Raw genomic sequence first — 16,112 nt, forward strand, 5'->3', positions numbered from 1 at the left:
TTTACACACTGCCTAAAGTACATAAGCGACTTGAAGACCCTCCGGGCAGGCCCATTATATCTGCCAGTGGGTCTCTACTGCAACCACTTGCAGTTTATGTAGACCAGTTTGTGCAACCTCTAGTAATCAAGACCTCCAGTTATATCAGAGATACTACAGATTTCTTGAATAAAATTAAGAATCTCAGTTTCCCCGGTGGTGAAGTTTGGCTTGTAACGCTTGACATACAATCTTTGTATACGGTAATTCCCCATAAGGAAGGCATTGATGCTATTCGGCAACATCTAACTGAGGCTGGTCATAAACAGCCTCCAGTTGAATTCTTGACTACTTTAGTTGAGTTGGTGTTAAAACAGAATTACTTTATGTATGGCTCTGGATACTTTTCCCAGATCAATGGCACTGCTATGGGTTCCAACCTGGCAGCGGCATATGCCAATTTGTATATGGCCATTTATGAACGTAAATACATTTATCAACGATTTGGGCACAAATGTTTATTGTATGTTAGATTTATTGACGATATTTTTCTGTTATGGTCTGGCACTAGGGACAAAGTGACTAGTATGATAGGTTCATCCAATGCATTGAGGGAATCTATTAGATTTACGTGTAGCATGGATTTACAGTCAGTTAACTTCCTTGATGTAACTGTCTGGAGGGATGGTTTTCGATTGAGTACCACACTTTTTCGCAAACAGACTGATCGAAATACTCTGCTACAGGCTACTAGCTAACACCCTCCTACATTAAAGGAAAGTCTTCCGATCTCTCAATTTCTGAGAGTACTTAGGATAAATTCTTCGAGTGAACTTGCCCGTGATCAAATTAATGAAATGAAAACCAGGTTCTTACAAAGAGGGTACTCACCTGATACACTTGATAGGTGCATCAATGAAGCATATCATCGACACAAGCATCCAAGACATATAATGCCTAATAAGGCTTCTGACAATCGAATGATATATGTGAGCACCTATGATCACACTTCTCAGACCACGAAGAGGATCCAAGAACGACATTGGCCATTAGTAGCCACAGATCCCGGCTTGAAATTATGTGGGATCAAACCTCCGATGTGTGCATATAGGAGGGGCCCCAATTTGCGTCAGCTATTGATGCGCCCCACTATGCAACCTTCTGCTGGGTCTTCATGCTGGTTACGCTCAGGAAGGACTGGTTGCTTCAAATGCAAGGGGTGTACCACCTGTAACTCGATGCTAAGTGGCAAAGATTTTCGCCATCCACACAATGGCACAAGAATACCCATTAAGCACAATTTGACATGCACTAGTGCTTTTGTGGTGTATATAATCATCTGTCCCTGCGGTCTCTACTATACGGGGATGACTAAGAGATCATTCAGGGATAGGATGGCCAATCACAGATATTCTATTCGGCAAGCCATAGAAGTTGGTGATTCTGATAAACCTGTGGCCACACATTTCTTACATGCTAACCACCAAGTGGCCTCATTACGTTGTATGGTGACTGATCATATTCCTGAACCCTTGAGGGGTGGTGATCGAGTACTTACCCTAAAGAAATGTGAAGCTCGTTGGATCCACAGGCTTGACACCATTGCCCCACGTGGACTTAATGAACACAATCCATTAAATATTTTTATTCATTAGCGTTTGAGTGGGAATCAAGTTTTGATTCTTTTCCTATGAGAGGCACAGCAATTGTTGATTGTTTGTTGTTCATGTTTTTATATGTTTAGAGTTAATTGATGGCACTTATTGCCATTAATATATAGTGTAAGTTTTTTCTCTGGGTGGTCCAGTCTCTGCCGGGTCCTCTTCTATAGCTCTTTAATGCATGTTTGAGAAATGTATATTGATACTAACTTGCCTTGGGTACATCTATATGGACCATCTGTGCATAGAGCTATAAATAGAGATTGTATAGTGCCTAGCGGGGTGTCTACTTTATATCGATGAAATATTATCCTGTTGGGACCACTTGTTTGTATGGTCAACAGTGATTTATGAGTAGATTCTTATCAGTGATGTCCGTTGAAGCGATCGTATGATTACAATATACATATGTTTTAGTGAATCATATTACTGATTAGGCGCAGTTGGGCATTCCTAGATGTCAGTATTAAGTGATTCTATGCCTTATAGTAACAAGAATGCGGTATGTCTACTGTGGAACGCAGCCCGTGGTGCTGTTGAAGCGCATGTGATGCGCTTCCGGCACTTCCGGGTTTGCGTTCCACGACATTGTTGTGAGGGGTCTGCTAGAGCCGGTGGAACGCAAATGACGCACTTCCGGTATTTCCGGGTGTGCGCTATGCGTCTCCGGCTGATGCTGATCGCTGGCAGGTGTGTGGAATCGAGCCTGCTGGTAGGCATTAGGTATATGTGGTATGGTTCTCTCTATTTTGTGGTATGTTATATGCATGGCTGGTACGCCAGCGTTGCAATGTGTTTCTAATGACTGGTGGTGATTACTTAATTAAAGTTGATGTGTTGCTATATAAGGGGACCCGGCAGGCATAGTCAGTATACTGATAGCTGGCATGCTGTCTGGATGTCTTTGGTGACTGTCTTGAAAAAACCTTATAGGTCGAAACGTCGACACCGTACTGATGACTGATGAATCAATAAAGCCTTTTAGTCAATTGGACTGGTGAGTGCCCTCACTTGAGAGCTTTTTGGTCTCTTACACCTGGTATATGTGAAGCCTTTTGGGGCTATCTTGAGGAGCACCCCTAATTCTCTCATTAAGGGAAACCTAACTGCAGCTACTAACTGAATATCCAGAAAGTATTTTTTGAACATTACGTTTACTCTGGTGGCTTTTTTTTTTTTTTTAAAGATCAAGTGTAGGGAAAGTCAAACACCAGGTTACAATGGTAATGACAGAACAAAAAAGTATTCCTCGCTGTACAGTAGATTTTTAGAACAGAACTAAACTGTATAAATCAGTCTGTGGATGACTGGACTGCCTGCCTGTGGGGTAGAAAATTACCTTGTGCATGTGGAATTAGGCCATCATGTTGTTATCGGGGTATCCCATTCTTCCTCCGTGATCACTGTAAGCATCCATTCCGTATTCTGGCTCAAGATCCCCCATATGATCTAAGGGAATGTCCTCTGCGTACATGGAACGATAATTTTCAATTTCTGCAAGGCAAGAACATGCACATTTAGCGCACAGCATATAGAGCAGAATATTTTCCTAGCATCCATAAGGGATATTGGGGAGAACTAGTGTGATGGGTATCGACGGGGTCCAAAGGAGCCAGTGCACTTTAAATTTCTTACACTGGGTGTGCTGGCTCCTCCCCTCTATGCCCCCTCCCACAGGCAGTTTAGAAAAAAGTGATCTCGGGAGAGGATGCACATCTCTGCAGCTCCAGAGAGTTTTCTTCAATTTCATTTGAAACTTTTTTTTCCTCGTTATGTTGTCTTGGCAACAGCTTACCTGCGCCGTGGGAGTTAGGAAAGAGGGGGGGAGAGAAGCGGTCACCGGCAATACGAGGTACAGAGCTGCTTCCCCACTGCAGGACCACCGTCCTGAGGAACCGTTTGTTCAGCAGGGCACTGCACCTTGGCTGTCGCAGGACGTCGCACACCCCTAACGCTGCCTGAAGGTGACATCGGTGGTGAGTACACACCGGGGGCCCTGCTAGGGGGGTCCCCGGTTTCAAGTGGGGCAAACCACGTACGTGGCGTACGGATCCTCCCCGGGGAGTCCCGCTAAGATCCCCTGTGTGTAAACTGGCACAAAAATGCAAAACTGAGCACTTGTGTGAGGTTTTAGACTGTTTGGAGACTTTGCCAGTATAAATATGCTTAGCTCCGGTGCCATTGGAGGGGGCAGCTTCCCCAGATCGGGACCAGGGCGTTTTTGGTGCCTTCCTCTGCTTAAAGAAGCCATCAGCAGCACACACTCAGCGCTTCCTGCCTCACAGACACGCTGGAAACTGGAACAGGGTATAGGGGGAGAGCCGCCTGTGTACACTGTCCTGTGTCTAATAAGGACTGTATTTGATAGTGTTTACGGTGTATTACAGAGCTGACAGCCTCACTGGGGGTGTGCAGCTCAGGGTGTGCTGAGGTCCACTCTCCTCTGTCTCCTCTCACATACAGTAGGGTAGGCTTGCATTATTACGGTCTGTGTGTATGTGTATGTTGTGTTTACTGTGAAATATGGGTAAGCAAATACTGTGCAGTATCTGTCACACCAAATTCTATCCATTATCTAATGACTGTCTCCTGTGAGCAATGTAGTCAATTGTCCCAACTTAGTGAATAGGCTGGGGGAGAGGGCACAGAAATCCACTAGTTAGGGTCTCTTAAAACCATGATGCCCGATGTCATCTCAACTCACTGCAAATGTGCAGAAAACTCAGGTACTGCAACAAGCTGTGGCAGATTTAGCTGCTAGGGCTGATGCACAGCCTCCCCTCTCCCATGCAGGTCCCCAGAAGCGTGGTTAACCTGCACTGCTGTCTGATACAGATTATGATATACCGGATGATGGGGATGACCTGGATCCTGTTAGTAGGGATCCTGATTCTGCCCAGGGTATTGAACCCCTCATTTTGGCTATAAGGGAGGTGTTAAAGCTCCCCCTAGAGGACGCTGCATCACAGCAGTCATCTTTCTTTGTGCAAAATAAGCCCAATGTCACTTTCCCTGATTCTCAAGAGTTAGACGACTTATTCAAACAGGCCTGGAAAAATCAAGACAAAAAATTCCAAGTGTCCAAAAAGGTTTTGCGCACTTTCCCATTTCCACCTGAAGCTAGAAAATTTAGGGAGGAACCCCCTGGGGTGGATGTCTCAGTCTCTCTCCTGTCGTGCTACCTACCCCGGGCTCCTTTTCCATGAAGCACCCTGGGGACCGTAAGATAGAAACTACCCTAAAATCTATATACACTGCGTCTGGCCTTTTACAAAGACCGGTTATTGCGGGTTGCTGGATGACCCATGCTACTCATTCTTGGGCCACTCAAATTCAGGGGAGTCTTGGGCCATTCAAATTCAGGGGGAAAAACCATGTTTCTCCCCTCTGGCAAGACGCTCTTATCCGGAGCCGTCTGTCCAGTCCTTTCGGTCGCACAGATTTCGCTCAAAAGGCCAGAGGTGCCTCCAATGCGGTCAGAGGCACCAGAGGCAAGTCCAGAAAACCTGCAAGCACCAGTTCTCAGGAACAGTCCACCGATTCTGCCTTAACTAAGGCCTCAGCATAACGGTGCCCACCCACCCTGAGGGGATCTCGAGGTGGGAGCTCGACTGAGTCACTTCAGCAGCGTCTGGGAGAATTTCTGCCAGGATGCCTGGGTCAGAGAGCTCATTTCTCAAGGCTACAAGCTGCAGTTCAACAGTACTCCCCCTCCCAATGATATTGCAAATCAAGCTTACCAGCTTTGGAGGATATGTAAGTTACGTTGCAACTGGCTATCCAAAAGTTGGCCCAGTCCCACGTCATTGTTCCAGTACCACTGCCGCAACGCGGCAAGGGGTTTTACTCAAACCTATCCGTGGTACTGAAACCAGACGGTTCAGTAAAGCCCATTTTGAATCTGAAGTCTTTGAATCCTTATTTGAGGGTGTTCAAGTTCAAAATGGAATCCCTGCAAGTAGGGATTGTGGGTCTGGAAGACCAGGAATTTATGGTCTCCTTGGATATCAAGGACGTCTACCTCCATATTCCGATTTGGCCGCCTCATCAGGCGCACCTACGATTTGTCCTGCTGAACGATCACTTCCAGTTCCAGGCCCTACCCTTCGGTCTGTCTACAGCCCCGAGGGTATTCACAAAGGTGATGGCGGAGATGATGTTACAGCTCCAGGTCCAGGGGGTCAATGTGGTCCCTTACCTGGACGGTATTCTGATAAAGGGAAGATCCAGAGAACTTTTGTTGCTCCATATCGACCACACCATCCATCTTCTGTCGGACCACGGGTGGATCCTCAACTTACAAAAGTCCCACCTGGAGCCCACTCAGAGGCTCCTGTTCCTGGGGATGTTGCTGGATACTGTGGCCCAGAAGGTGTTTCTACCAGTGGAAAAAGCGATAAACACTTCAGGAAATGGTCCGCATGGTGCTTAGACCTTCTTGAGTATCCATCTTTGCATAAGATTGTTGGGAAAAATGTTCGCCTCCTACGAGGCGATCCAATATGGGAGGTTCCATACCAGAACGTTTCAGTTTGGATCTCCTGAGCAAGTGGTCCAGATCACATCTACAGATGCACCGGATGATGATTCGGCTGTTACCTCAGGCCAGGATTTCCTCCTGTGGTGGCCACAGTCCTCCAATCTCCCGGAAGGCCGGAGTTTCAGATTTAAGGATTGGACCCTCCTCACAACGGATATGAGCCTGAGAGGATGGGGAGCTGTCACCCAAGGGATGCAGTTCCATGTCAGGTGGTCAGCCCACGAAAGCCTCCTCCCAATCAACATTCTGGAACTTCGGGCAATCTACAATGCTCTACTTCAAGCCTCTCCTCTGCTCAAGGATCTCGCAATCCAGGTGCAGCGGTGTACATCAATCGGCAAGGAGGGACAAGAAGCAGAGCCTGCATGCGACAGGTGTCAAAGATACTTCTCTGGGCGGAAAGAAATGCAAGAGCCATGTCAGCAATCTTCATTACGGGTGTGGACAACTGGGAGGCGGACTTCCCGAGTCGTCACAATCTCCACCCGGGGGAGTGGGGGCTCCACCATCTGGTGTTCCAGCAGATCGACTGGTGGGGTTGCCCACAAATAGACATGATGGCTTCTCGTCTCAACAAGAAACTTCCCTGGTATTGCTCACGGATCAGGGACCCTCAGGCGAGGGCAGTGCACGCGCTGTCATCTCCTTGGCCGTACCAGCTGGTTTACCCGTTTCCTCTGATCCTATTGCTCCCACGAGTGCTAAAGCGAATCAGGAATCAAGGTGTCCAGGCAATTCTACTTGCCCCAGAATGGCCACAGAGGGAGTGGTACGCGGATCTTCTGGACAAGTCCGTCCAAGACCCCTGGCCTCTACCACTAAGAAGATATCTTCTTCAACAAGGACCATTCGTTTACCTGGACATACGGCATCTTCGTTTGACGGCATGAAGGTTGAGCGGAACATCCTAGCTCTCAAAGGCCTTTCCAAGAAGGCTGTTGCAGCCATGGTTCAGGCCAGAAAACCTGTGACGTCAAAACATCATCATCATATCTGGAGGCGATATGTCTCTTGGTGCGAGGAATGCACGTATCCGCCTGCTGAATTTCTCTTGGGATGTTTCCTACAGGCTGGTGTGGATATGGGCTTACGTCTGGGTTCTATTAAAGGTCCAGATTTCAGCTCTCTACATTTTCTTCCGGTAGAAATTGGCAGCACTGCCAGAAGTTCAGACCTTCTTGCAAGGGGTACTCCACATACAACCTTTTGTGCCGCCTACGGCACCCTGGGATTTGGATGTGGTGTTGAACTTTCTACAGTCCTCCTGGTTTGAACCTCTGATGACGGTAGACGACAAGTACCTCATGTGGAAGACGGTGATGTTCGTGGCCCTGGCGTCTGCTCAATGGGTCTCGGAATTGGGGGCCTTATGTAAAAGTCCCTACTTGGTCTTTTATGAGAACAGAACGGAGCTCCGGACTAGACAGCAGTTCCTGCCAAAGGTTGTCTGTGCGTTCCACCTGAATCAACCTATTGTGGTCCATCCTGTTCTGATGCTTCTGCTCCTCCGGAGACTTTGGATGTTGTGCGTGCTTTGAAGATCTATGTCAGGCGCACTGCTCGGGTCAGAAAGACGGATTCTTTGTTTGTGCTCTATGATGTGCAGAAAAAAGGTTTGTCCTGCTTCAAAGCAGTCTATTGCTCGTTGGATTAGGCTTACTATCCAACAGGCCTATGTGTCGACAGACTTACCTGTTCCTAAGTCTCTAAAGGCCCATTCTTCAAGATCAGTGGGCTCTTCCTGGGCAGCTGCCCGTGGAGCCTTGGCCCTGCAACTATGCCGAGCTGCTACCTGGTCGGGGAAGAACACTTTTGTGAAATTCTACAAATTTGATACCCTGGCCAAAGAGGATACCCGGTTTGGGCAGGCGGTGCTGCGGCAGTCTGCGCACGTTCCCACCCGTTCTGGATGCTTTGGGACGTCCCCATTGTACTAGTTCTCCCCAATATCCCTTATGGATGCTAGAGAAAACAGGATTTTAATACCTACCGGTAAATCCTTTTCTCATAGTCCATAAGGGATATTGGGCGCCCGCCTCAGTGCGTTGACTGTTCTGCAGGTTCTTGTTCTGTAGTTACCTGTTCAGCTGTTGCTGTATAGTTGTGGTGTGCAAATCTCACCACCTTTTGTTATTTTGTTCCTTCTCTCATATATGTCCTCTCTACCTATAACTGCCTGTGGGAGGGAGCATAGAGGGGAGGAGCCAGCACACCCAGTTGAAGAAACTTAAAGTGCACTGGATCCTTTGGACCCCATCGTACTAGTTCTCCCCAATATCCCTTATGGACTACGAGAAAAAGGATTTACCGGTAGGGAATAAAATACTATTTTTACAATTATGCACATGACCTTGTACCAGCGATGGTAGAAAAACAAATTAATGGTAACATTAATACTAAAGTAGCTAATTTCACTTACCATCTGGGTAAGGATCACCAATGGGAATCATGCTCTGCGCCTAGAAATTAAACAAAAACAAGAAAACGGAGATGGATTAAAGAAATTAAAGTGGATCTATTTCGGGTGCTCACAGCTGCTGAAAATGTATTACTCCAAAGAGAATCCACCACTCAACAATTTAAATACAAATGAAATAGGAGCAAACTCATTTATACAAGCGCTAAAAGAAAACTTTTAAAAAAATCAAAAACCAAACCTTCCCTTGTATACGAGAGTGTTCTTATAAAGGATGGTCCTTCTTGTGTTTCAACATTTCATCTAATAGTTTCCCCTCACACGTCAGGCGGTATATAAAAAATGGAACAATACAATGGTATAGTATGTCAAACAAGAGTTCACAGTTCACCCATGTGATTCGGGATTTAACTTGTGATAAACCTCCACCGTCTTCTTGGCTGGATTATGGATGTAAACAGGGAGTCCCCATAAAGTGAAACTGTACTTTTATCCTCCCTTGTATCTTGTGCAGATACTAAGGTATATGCAATTGCGGTCGAATTGCAGCAAAAGTCGAAAAACGGGGCATTTTCAACAAAAAAAAAACCTGTCGAATTGGATTCGCCAATGCAATACAGTACTTTGACAAAAAACCTGCCGTTTCAGATTCAACTTTTTGCAATTCGTCATTTCTCAAATTCGACACGTCTGCAATGGTAAAAATGCGGCTTTTCGACAAAAGTATATTCAATTGAAGAATGTTGATTCGACAACAGTGCTTTTCGACAGTCATTTCGTCAATTTCATTCCACCTCATTTTGCTGTCGTGATCTAATAAATCTTTTTAAAAACATGTTTTTTTGGTGTTGTTTTGATTGCTAATAGCATATCTATTTATATTAGAAGGGATTATCTACTTGGTTTGTCTATTTAGGAGCCACAAGTATTATTTAATATATTTTATTAAATATATAAAAAAATAAAAAATAAAAATAGGAGAGATCAGTGCATGTTTTTCAGTGGGAATGGGTTAAAATTCCTGGAAAAAAATTACGCGGGGTCCCCCCTCTTAAGTATAACCACAGGGAAAAAAATGACAGGGGATCCCCCGTATTTTAACAACCAGCACCGGGTTCTGCGCCTGGTGCCAAAAATAAGATTTTACTTACCGGTAAATCTATTTCTCGTAGTCCGTAGTGGATGCTGGGGACTCTGCAAGGACCATGGGGAATAGACTGGCTCCGCAGGAGACGGGGCACTCTAAGAAAGAATTAGGACTACTGGTGTGCACTGGCTCCTCCCTCTATGTCCCTCCTCCAGACCTCAGTTAAGGAAATTGTGCCCGGAAGAGCTGACAGTACAAGGAAAGGATTTTGGAATCCAGGGTACGACTCATACCAGCCACACCAATCACACCGTATAACTTGTGATAACTTACCCAGTTAACAGTATGAACAACAACAACAGAGCATCAGACAACCTGATACAAACATAACATAACCCTTAGTTAAGCAATAACTATATACAAGTATTGCAGAAGAAGTCCGCACTTGGGACGGGCGCCGAGCATCCACTACGGACTACGAGAAATAGATTTACCGGTAAGTAAAATCTTATTTTCTCTAATGTCCTAGTGGATGCTGGGGACTCCGTAAGTACCATGGGGATTATACCAAAGCTCCCAAACGGGCGGGAGAGTGCGGATGACTCTGCAGCACCGAATGAGCAAACACAAGGTTCTCCTCAGCCAGGGTATCAAACTTGTAGAATTTTGCAAACGTGTTTGAACCCGACCAAGTAGCTGCTCGGCAAAGCTGTAATGCCGAGACCCCTCGGGCAGCCGCCCAAGAAGAGCCCACCTTCCTTGTGGAATGGGCTTTTACAGATTTTGGATGCGGCAATCCAGCCGCAGAATGAGCCTGCTGAATCGGGTTACAGATCCAGCGAGCAATAGTTTGCTTTGAAGCAGGAGCACCCAGCTTGTTGGATGCATACAGGGTAAACAGCGAGTCAGTTTTCCTGACTCCAGCCGTTCTGGCTACATAAATCTTCAAAGCCCTGACTACATCTAGTAACTTGGAATCCTCCAAGTCATGAGTAGCCACAGGCACCACAATAGATTAGTTCAAATGAAAAGATGACACCACCTTCGGCAGAAATTGCGGACGAGTCCGTAATTCTGCCATGTCCATATGGAAAACCAGATAGGGGCTTTTACATGACAAAGCCGCCAATTCTGACACACGCCTAGCCGAAGCGAAGGCCAATAGCATGACCACTTTCCACGTGAGATACTTTAACTCCACGGTCTTAAGAGGCTCAAACCAGTGAGATTTCAGGAAACTCAACACCACGTTAAGATCCCAAGGTGCCACTGGTGGCACAAAAGGGGGCTGAATATGCAGCACTCCCTTTACAAACGTCTGAACCTCAGGAAGAGAAGCCAGTTCCTTTTGAAAGAAAATGGATAGGGCCGAAATCTGGACCTTTATGGACCCTAATTTTAAGCCCATAGTCACTCCCGACTGTAGGAAGTGAAGGAAACGGCCCAGCTGGAATTCCTCTGTAGGGGCCTTCCTGGCCTCACACCAAGCAACATATTTTCGCCATATACGGTGATAATGTTTAGCTGTCACGTCCTTCCTAGCCTTTATCAGCGTAGGAATAACTTCATCCGGAATGCCTTTTTCCGCTAGGATCCGGCGTTCAACCGCCATGCCGTCAAACGCAGCCGCGGTAAGTCTCGACACAGACAGGGCCCCTGTTGCAACAGATCCTGTCTGAGAGGCAGAGGCCATGGGTCCTCTGTGAGCATTTCTTGCAGTTCCGGGTACCTAGTCCTTCTTGGCCAATCCGGAACAATGAGTATTGTTCTCACTCCTCTTTTTCTTACGATTCTCAGCACCTTGGGTATGAGAGGAAGATGAGGAAACACATAAACCGACTGGAACATCCACGGTGTCACTAGTGCGTCCACAGCCATCGCCTGAGGGTCTATTGACCTGGCGCAATACCTTTGTAGCTTTTTGTTGAGGCGGGATGCCATCATGTCCACCAGTGGCAGTTCCCACTCTCCAGGGTGGAGGTCGTGCCTGCTGAGGAAGTCTGCTTCCCAGTTGTCCACTCCCGGAATGAACACTGCTGACAGTGCTTGCACGTGATTTTCCGCCCATCGGAGAATCCTTGTGGCTTCTGCCATTGCCATCCTGCTTCTTGTGCCGCCCTGGCGGTTTACATGGGCGACCGCCGTGATGTTGTCTGATTGAATCAGCACTGGTTGGTTTTGAAGCAGGGGCTCTGCTTGACTCAGGGCGTTGTAAATGGCCCTTAGTTCCGGTATATTTATGTGTAGTGAAGTCTCCTGACTTAACCACTGTCCCTGGAAGTTCCTTCCCTGAGTGACTGCCCCCCATCCTCGGAGGCTTGCGTCCGTGGTCACCAGGATCCAGTCCTGTATGCCGAATCTGTGGCCCTCGAGAAGATGAGCACTCGGCAGCCACCACAGCAGAGACACCCTGGCCCTTGGGGACAGGGTGATCAACCGATGCATCTGAAGATGCGAACCGGACCATTTGTCTAACAGATCCCACTGAAAGATCCTTGCATGGAACCTGCCGAAGGGAATTGCTTCGTAAGAAGCCACCATCTTTCCCAGGACTCGCGTGCAGTGATGCACCGACACCTGTTTTGGTTTCAGGAGGTCCCTGACCAGCGATGACAATTCCTGGGCCTTCTCCACTGGGAGAAACACCTTCTTCTGTTCTGTGTCCAGAATCATGCCCAGGAAGAGCAGACGCGTCGCAGGAATCAGCTGCGACTTTGGGATATTCAGAATCCAGCCGTGCTGTTGCAACACTTCCCGAGAAAGTGCCACGCTGACTAACAACTGCTCTCTGGACCTCGCCTTTATAAGGAGATCGTCCAAGTACAGGATAATTATAACTCCCTTCTTCCGAAGGAGTATCATCATTTCGGCCATTACCTTGGTAAATACCCTCGGTGCCGTGGACAGACCAAACGGCAACGTCTGGAATTGGTAATGACAGTCCTGTACCACAAACCTGAGGTACTCCTGGCGAGGTTGGTAAATGGGGACATGCAGATAAGCGTCCTTGATGTCCAGCAACACCATAAAATCCCCCTCTTTCAGGCTCGCAATAACCGCCCTGAGCGATTCCATTTTGAACTTGAACTTCCTTACATAAGTGTTCAAGGATTTCAAATTTAGAATGGGTCTCACCGAACCGTCTGGTTTCGGTACCACAAACATTGTGGAATAGTAACCCCGTCCCTGTTGGAGGGGAACCTTGATTATCACCTGCTAAAGGTACAGCTTGTGAATAGCCGCGAGCACTACCTCCCTTTCCCTGGGAGCCGCTGGCAAGGCTGATTAAAGGTAACGGCTAGAGGAGGAGTCGCCACGAACACCAGCATGTATCCCTGAGATACCACTTTTAGAACCCAGAGATCCAGCTGTGAGCGAACCCACTGGTCGCTGAAGTTCCGGAGACGCACCCCCACCGCACCTGGCTCCACATGTGGAGCCCCAGCGTCATGCGGTGGACTTAGTGGAAGCAGGGGAGGATTTTTGTTCCTGGGAACTGGCTGTCTGGTGCAGCTTTTTCCCTCTACCCCTGCCTCTGGGCAGAAAGAATGCGCCTCTGACCCGCTTGCCTTTCAGAGGCCGAAAGGACTGTACTTGATAATACTGTGCTTTCTGTGAGGAAACCTGAGGTAAAAAAGTCGACTTCCCAGCTGTTGCTGTGGATACGAGGTCCGAGCTACCGTCCCCAAACAATTCCTCACCTTTATAAGGCAAAACCTCCATGTGCCTTTTAGAATCGGCATCACCTGTCCACTGCCGAGTCCATAATACTCTCCTGGCAGAAATGGACATTGCATTAATTCTAGATGCCAGCCGGCAAATGTCCCTCTGTGCATCCCTCATATACAAGACAACGTCCTTTATATGCTCTATGGTTAGAAAAATAGCATCCCTGTCGAGGGTATCAATGTTGTCTGACAGGGTATCAGACCATGCTGCTGCAGCACTACACATCCATGCTGAAGCAATAGCAGGTCTCAGTATAGTACCTGAGTGTGTATATACAGACTTCAGGATAGCCTCCTGCTTTCTATCTGCAGGATCCTTTAGGGCGGCCGTATCCTGAGACGGCAGTGCCACCCTTTTAGATAATCGTGTGAGCGCCTTGTCCACCCTAGGGGATGTCTCCCAGCGTAATCTATCCGTTGGCGGGAAAGGGTACGCCATCAGTAACCTCTTAGAAATCACTAGTTTCTTATCAGGGGAACACCACGCTTCTTCACACAATTCATTTAATTCCTCAGATGGGGGAAAAGTCACTGGCTGGTTTTTCTCCCCAAACATAATACCCTTTTTAGTGGTAACCGGGTTAATGTCAGAAATGTGCAATACATTTTTCATTGCCGTAATCATGCATCGGCTGGCCCTTGTGTACTGTACATTTGTCTCATCCTCGTCTACACTGGAGTCAGACTCCGTGTCGACATCTGTGTCTGCCATCTGAGCTAGCGGGCGTTTTTGAGCCCCTGATGGCCTTTGAGATGCCTGGGCAGGCGCGGGCTGAGATGCCGGCTGTCCCAAGGCTGTTACGTCATCGAATCTTTTATGTAAAGAGTTGACACTGTCGGTTAATACCTTCCACATATCCATCCACTCTGGTGTCGGCCCCGTAGGGGGCGACATCACACTTATCTGCTCCTGCTCCGCCTCCACGTAGCCCTCCTCATCAAACATGTCGACACCACCGTACCGACACACTGCACACACACAGGGAATGCTCTGACTGAGGACAGGACCCCACAAAGTCCTTTGGGGAGACAGAGAGAGAGTATGCCAGCACACACCACAGCGCTATATAACACAGGGATTTCCACTATACTAAGTGATTTTTCCCAATAGCTGCTAATACACAAATTTCGCCTAAATTTATGTGCCCCCCCTCTCTTTTTTACCCTGGTCGTACTGGATACTGCAGGGGAGAGCCTGGGGAGCGTCTTTCCAGCAGAGCTGTGAAGAGAAAATAAGATTTTACTTACCGATAAATCTATTTCTCATAGTCCGTAGTGGATGCTGGGGACTCCGTCAGGACCATGGGGAATAGCGGCTCCGCAGGAGACAGGGCACAAAAGCAAGCTTTTAGGATCACATGGTGTGTACTGGCTCCTCCCCCTATGACCCTCCTCCAAGCCTCAGTTAGGTACTGTGCCCGGACGAGCGTACACAATAAGGAAGGATCTTGAATCCCGGGTAAGACTCATACCAGCCACACCAATCACACCGTACAACTTGTGATTTTAACCCAGTTAACAGTATGATAACAATGAAGTAGCCTCTAAAAAAGATGGCTCACAACAATAATAACCCGATTTTTTTGTAACAATAACTATGTACAAGTAATGCAGACAATCCGCACTTGGGATGGGCGCCCAGCATCCACTACGGACTATGAGAAATAGATTTATCGGTAAGTAAAATCTTATTTTCTCTAACGTCCTAGTGGATGCTGGGGACTCCGTCAGGACCATGGGGATTATACCAAAGCTCCCAAACGGGCGGGAGAGTGCGGATGACTCTGCAGCACCAAATGAGAGAACTCCAGGTCCTCCTCAGCCAGGGTATCAAATTTGTAGAATTTAGCAAACGTGTTTGCCCCTGACTAAGTAGCTGCTCGGCAAAGTTGTAAAGCCGAGACCCCTCGGGCAGCCGCCCAAGATGAGCCCACCTTCCTTGTGGAATGGGCATTTACAGATTTTGGCTGTGGCAGGCCTGCCACAGAATGTGCAAGCTGAATTGTACTACAAATCCAACGAGCAATAGTCTGCTTAGAAGCAGGAGCACCCAGCTTTTTGGGTGCCTACAATATAAACAGCAAGTCAGACTTTCTGACTCCAGCCGTCCTGGAATTATATATATATATATATATATTTTCAGGGCCCTGACAACGTCTAGCAACTTGGAGTCCTCCAAGTCCCTAGTAGCCGCAGGCACCACAATAGGTTGTTTCAGGTGAAACGCTGACACCACCTTAGGAAGAAACTGGGGACGAGTCCGCAGTTCTGCCCTGTCCGAATGGAAAATCAAATATGGGCTTTTGTAAGACAAAGCCGCCAATTTTGACAATCGCCTGGCCTAGGCCAGGGCCAACAGCATGGTCACTTTCCATGTGAGATATTTCAAATCCACAGATTTGAGTGGTTCAAACCAATATGATTTGAGGAATCCCAACACTACGTTGAGATCCCACGGTGCCACTGGAGGCACACAAGGGCTGTATATGCAATACTCCCTTGACAAACGTCTGGACTTCAGGAACTGAAGCCAATTCTTTCTGGAAGAAAATCTATAGGGCCGAAACTTGAACCGTAATGGACCCAATTTTAGGCTCATAGACACTCCTGTTTGCAGGAAGTGCAGAAATCGACCTAGTTGAAATTTTTTTTTTCGTGGGGCCTTCCTGGCCTCACCCACGCAACATATTTTTACCACATG

General features: G+C 47.4%; 1 protein-coding gene across 1 annotated transcript in view; it reads right to left on the reverse strand.

Annotated features, from left to right (window-relative positions):
- Positions 1-16,112, reverse strand: part of JUP (junction plakoglobin) — a 177,586-nt gene that overhangs the window by 14,592 nt on the left and 146,882 nt on the right. Inside the window, exons 13-14 of the mRNA XM_063959836.1 lie at positions 8,600-8,639; positions 2,980-3,134 (exon numbers count right to left, since the gene is read on the reverse strand). Of these exons, the coding sequence (XP_063815906.1) occupies positions 2,995-3,134; positions 8,600-8,639 (180 nt within the window). The 3' untranslated portion in view covers positions 2,980-2,994. The remainder of the gene's footprint in view (positions 1-2,979; positions 3,135-8,599; positions 8,640-16,112) is intronic.

This window comes from Pseudophryne corroboree, chromosome 3 (assembly GCF_028390025.1).
Source record: "Pseudophryne corroboree isolate aPseCor3 chromosome 3, aPseCor3.hap2, whole genome shotgun sequence".
In the NCBI taxonomy this organism is placed as follows: Eukaryota; Metazoa; Chordata; class Amphibia; order Anura; family Myobatrachidae; genus Pseudophryne; species Pseudophryne corroboree.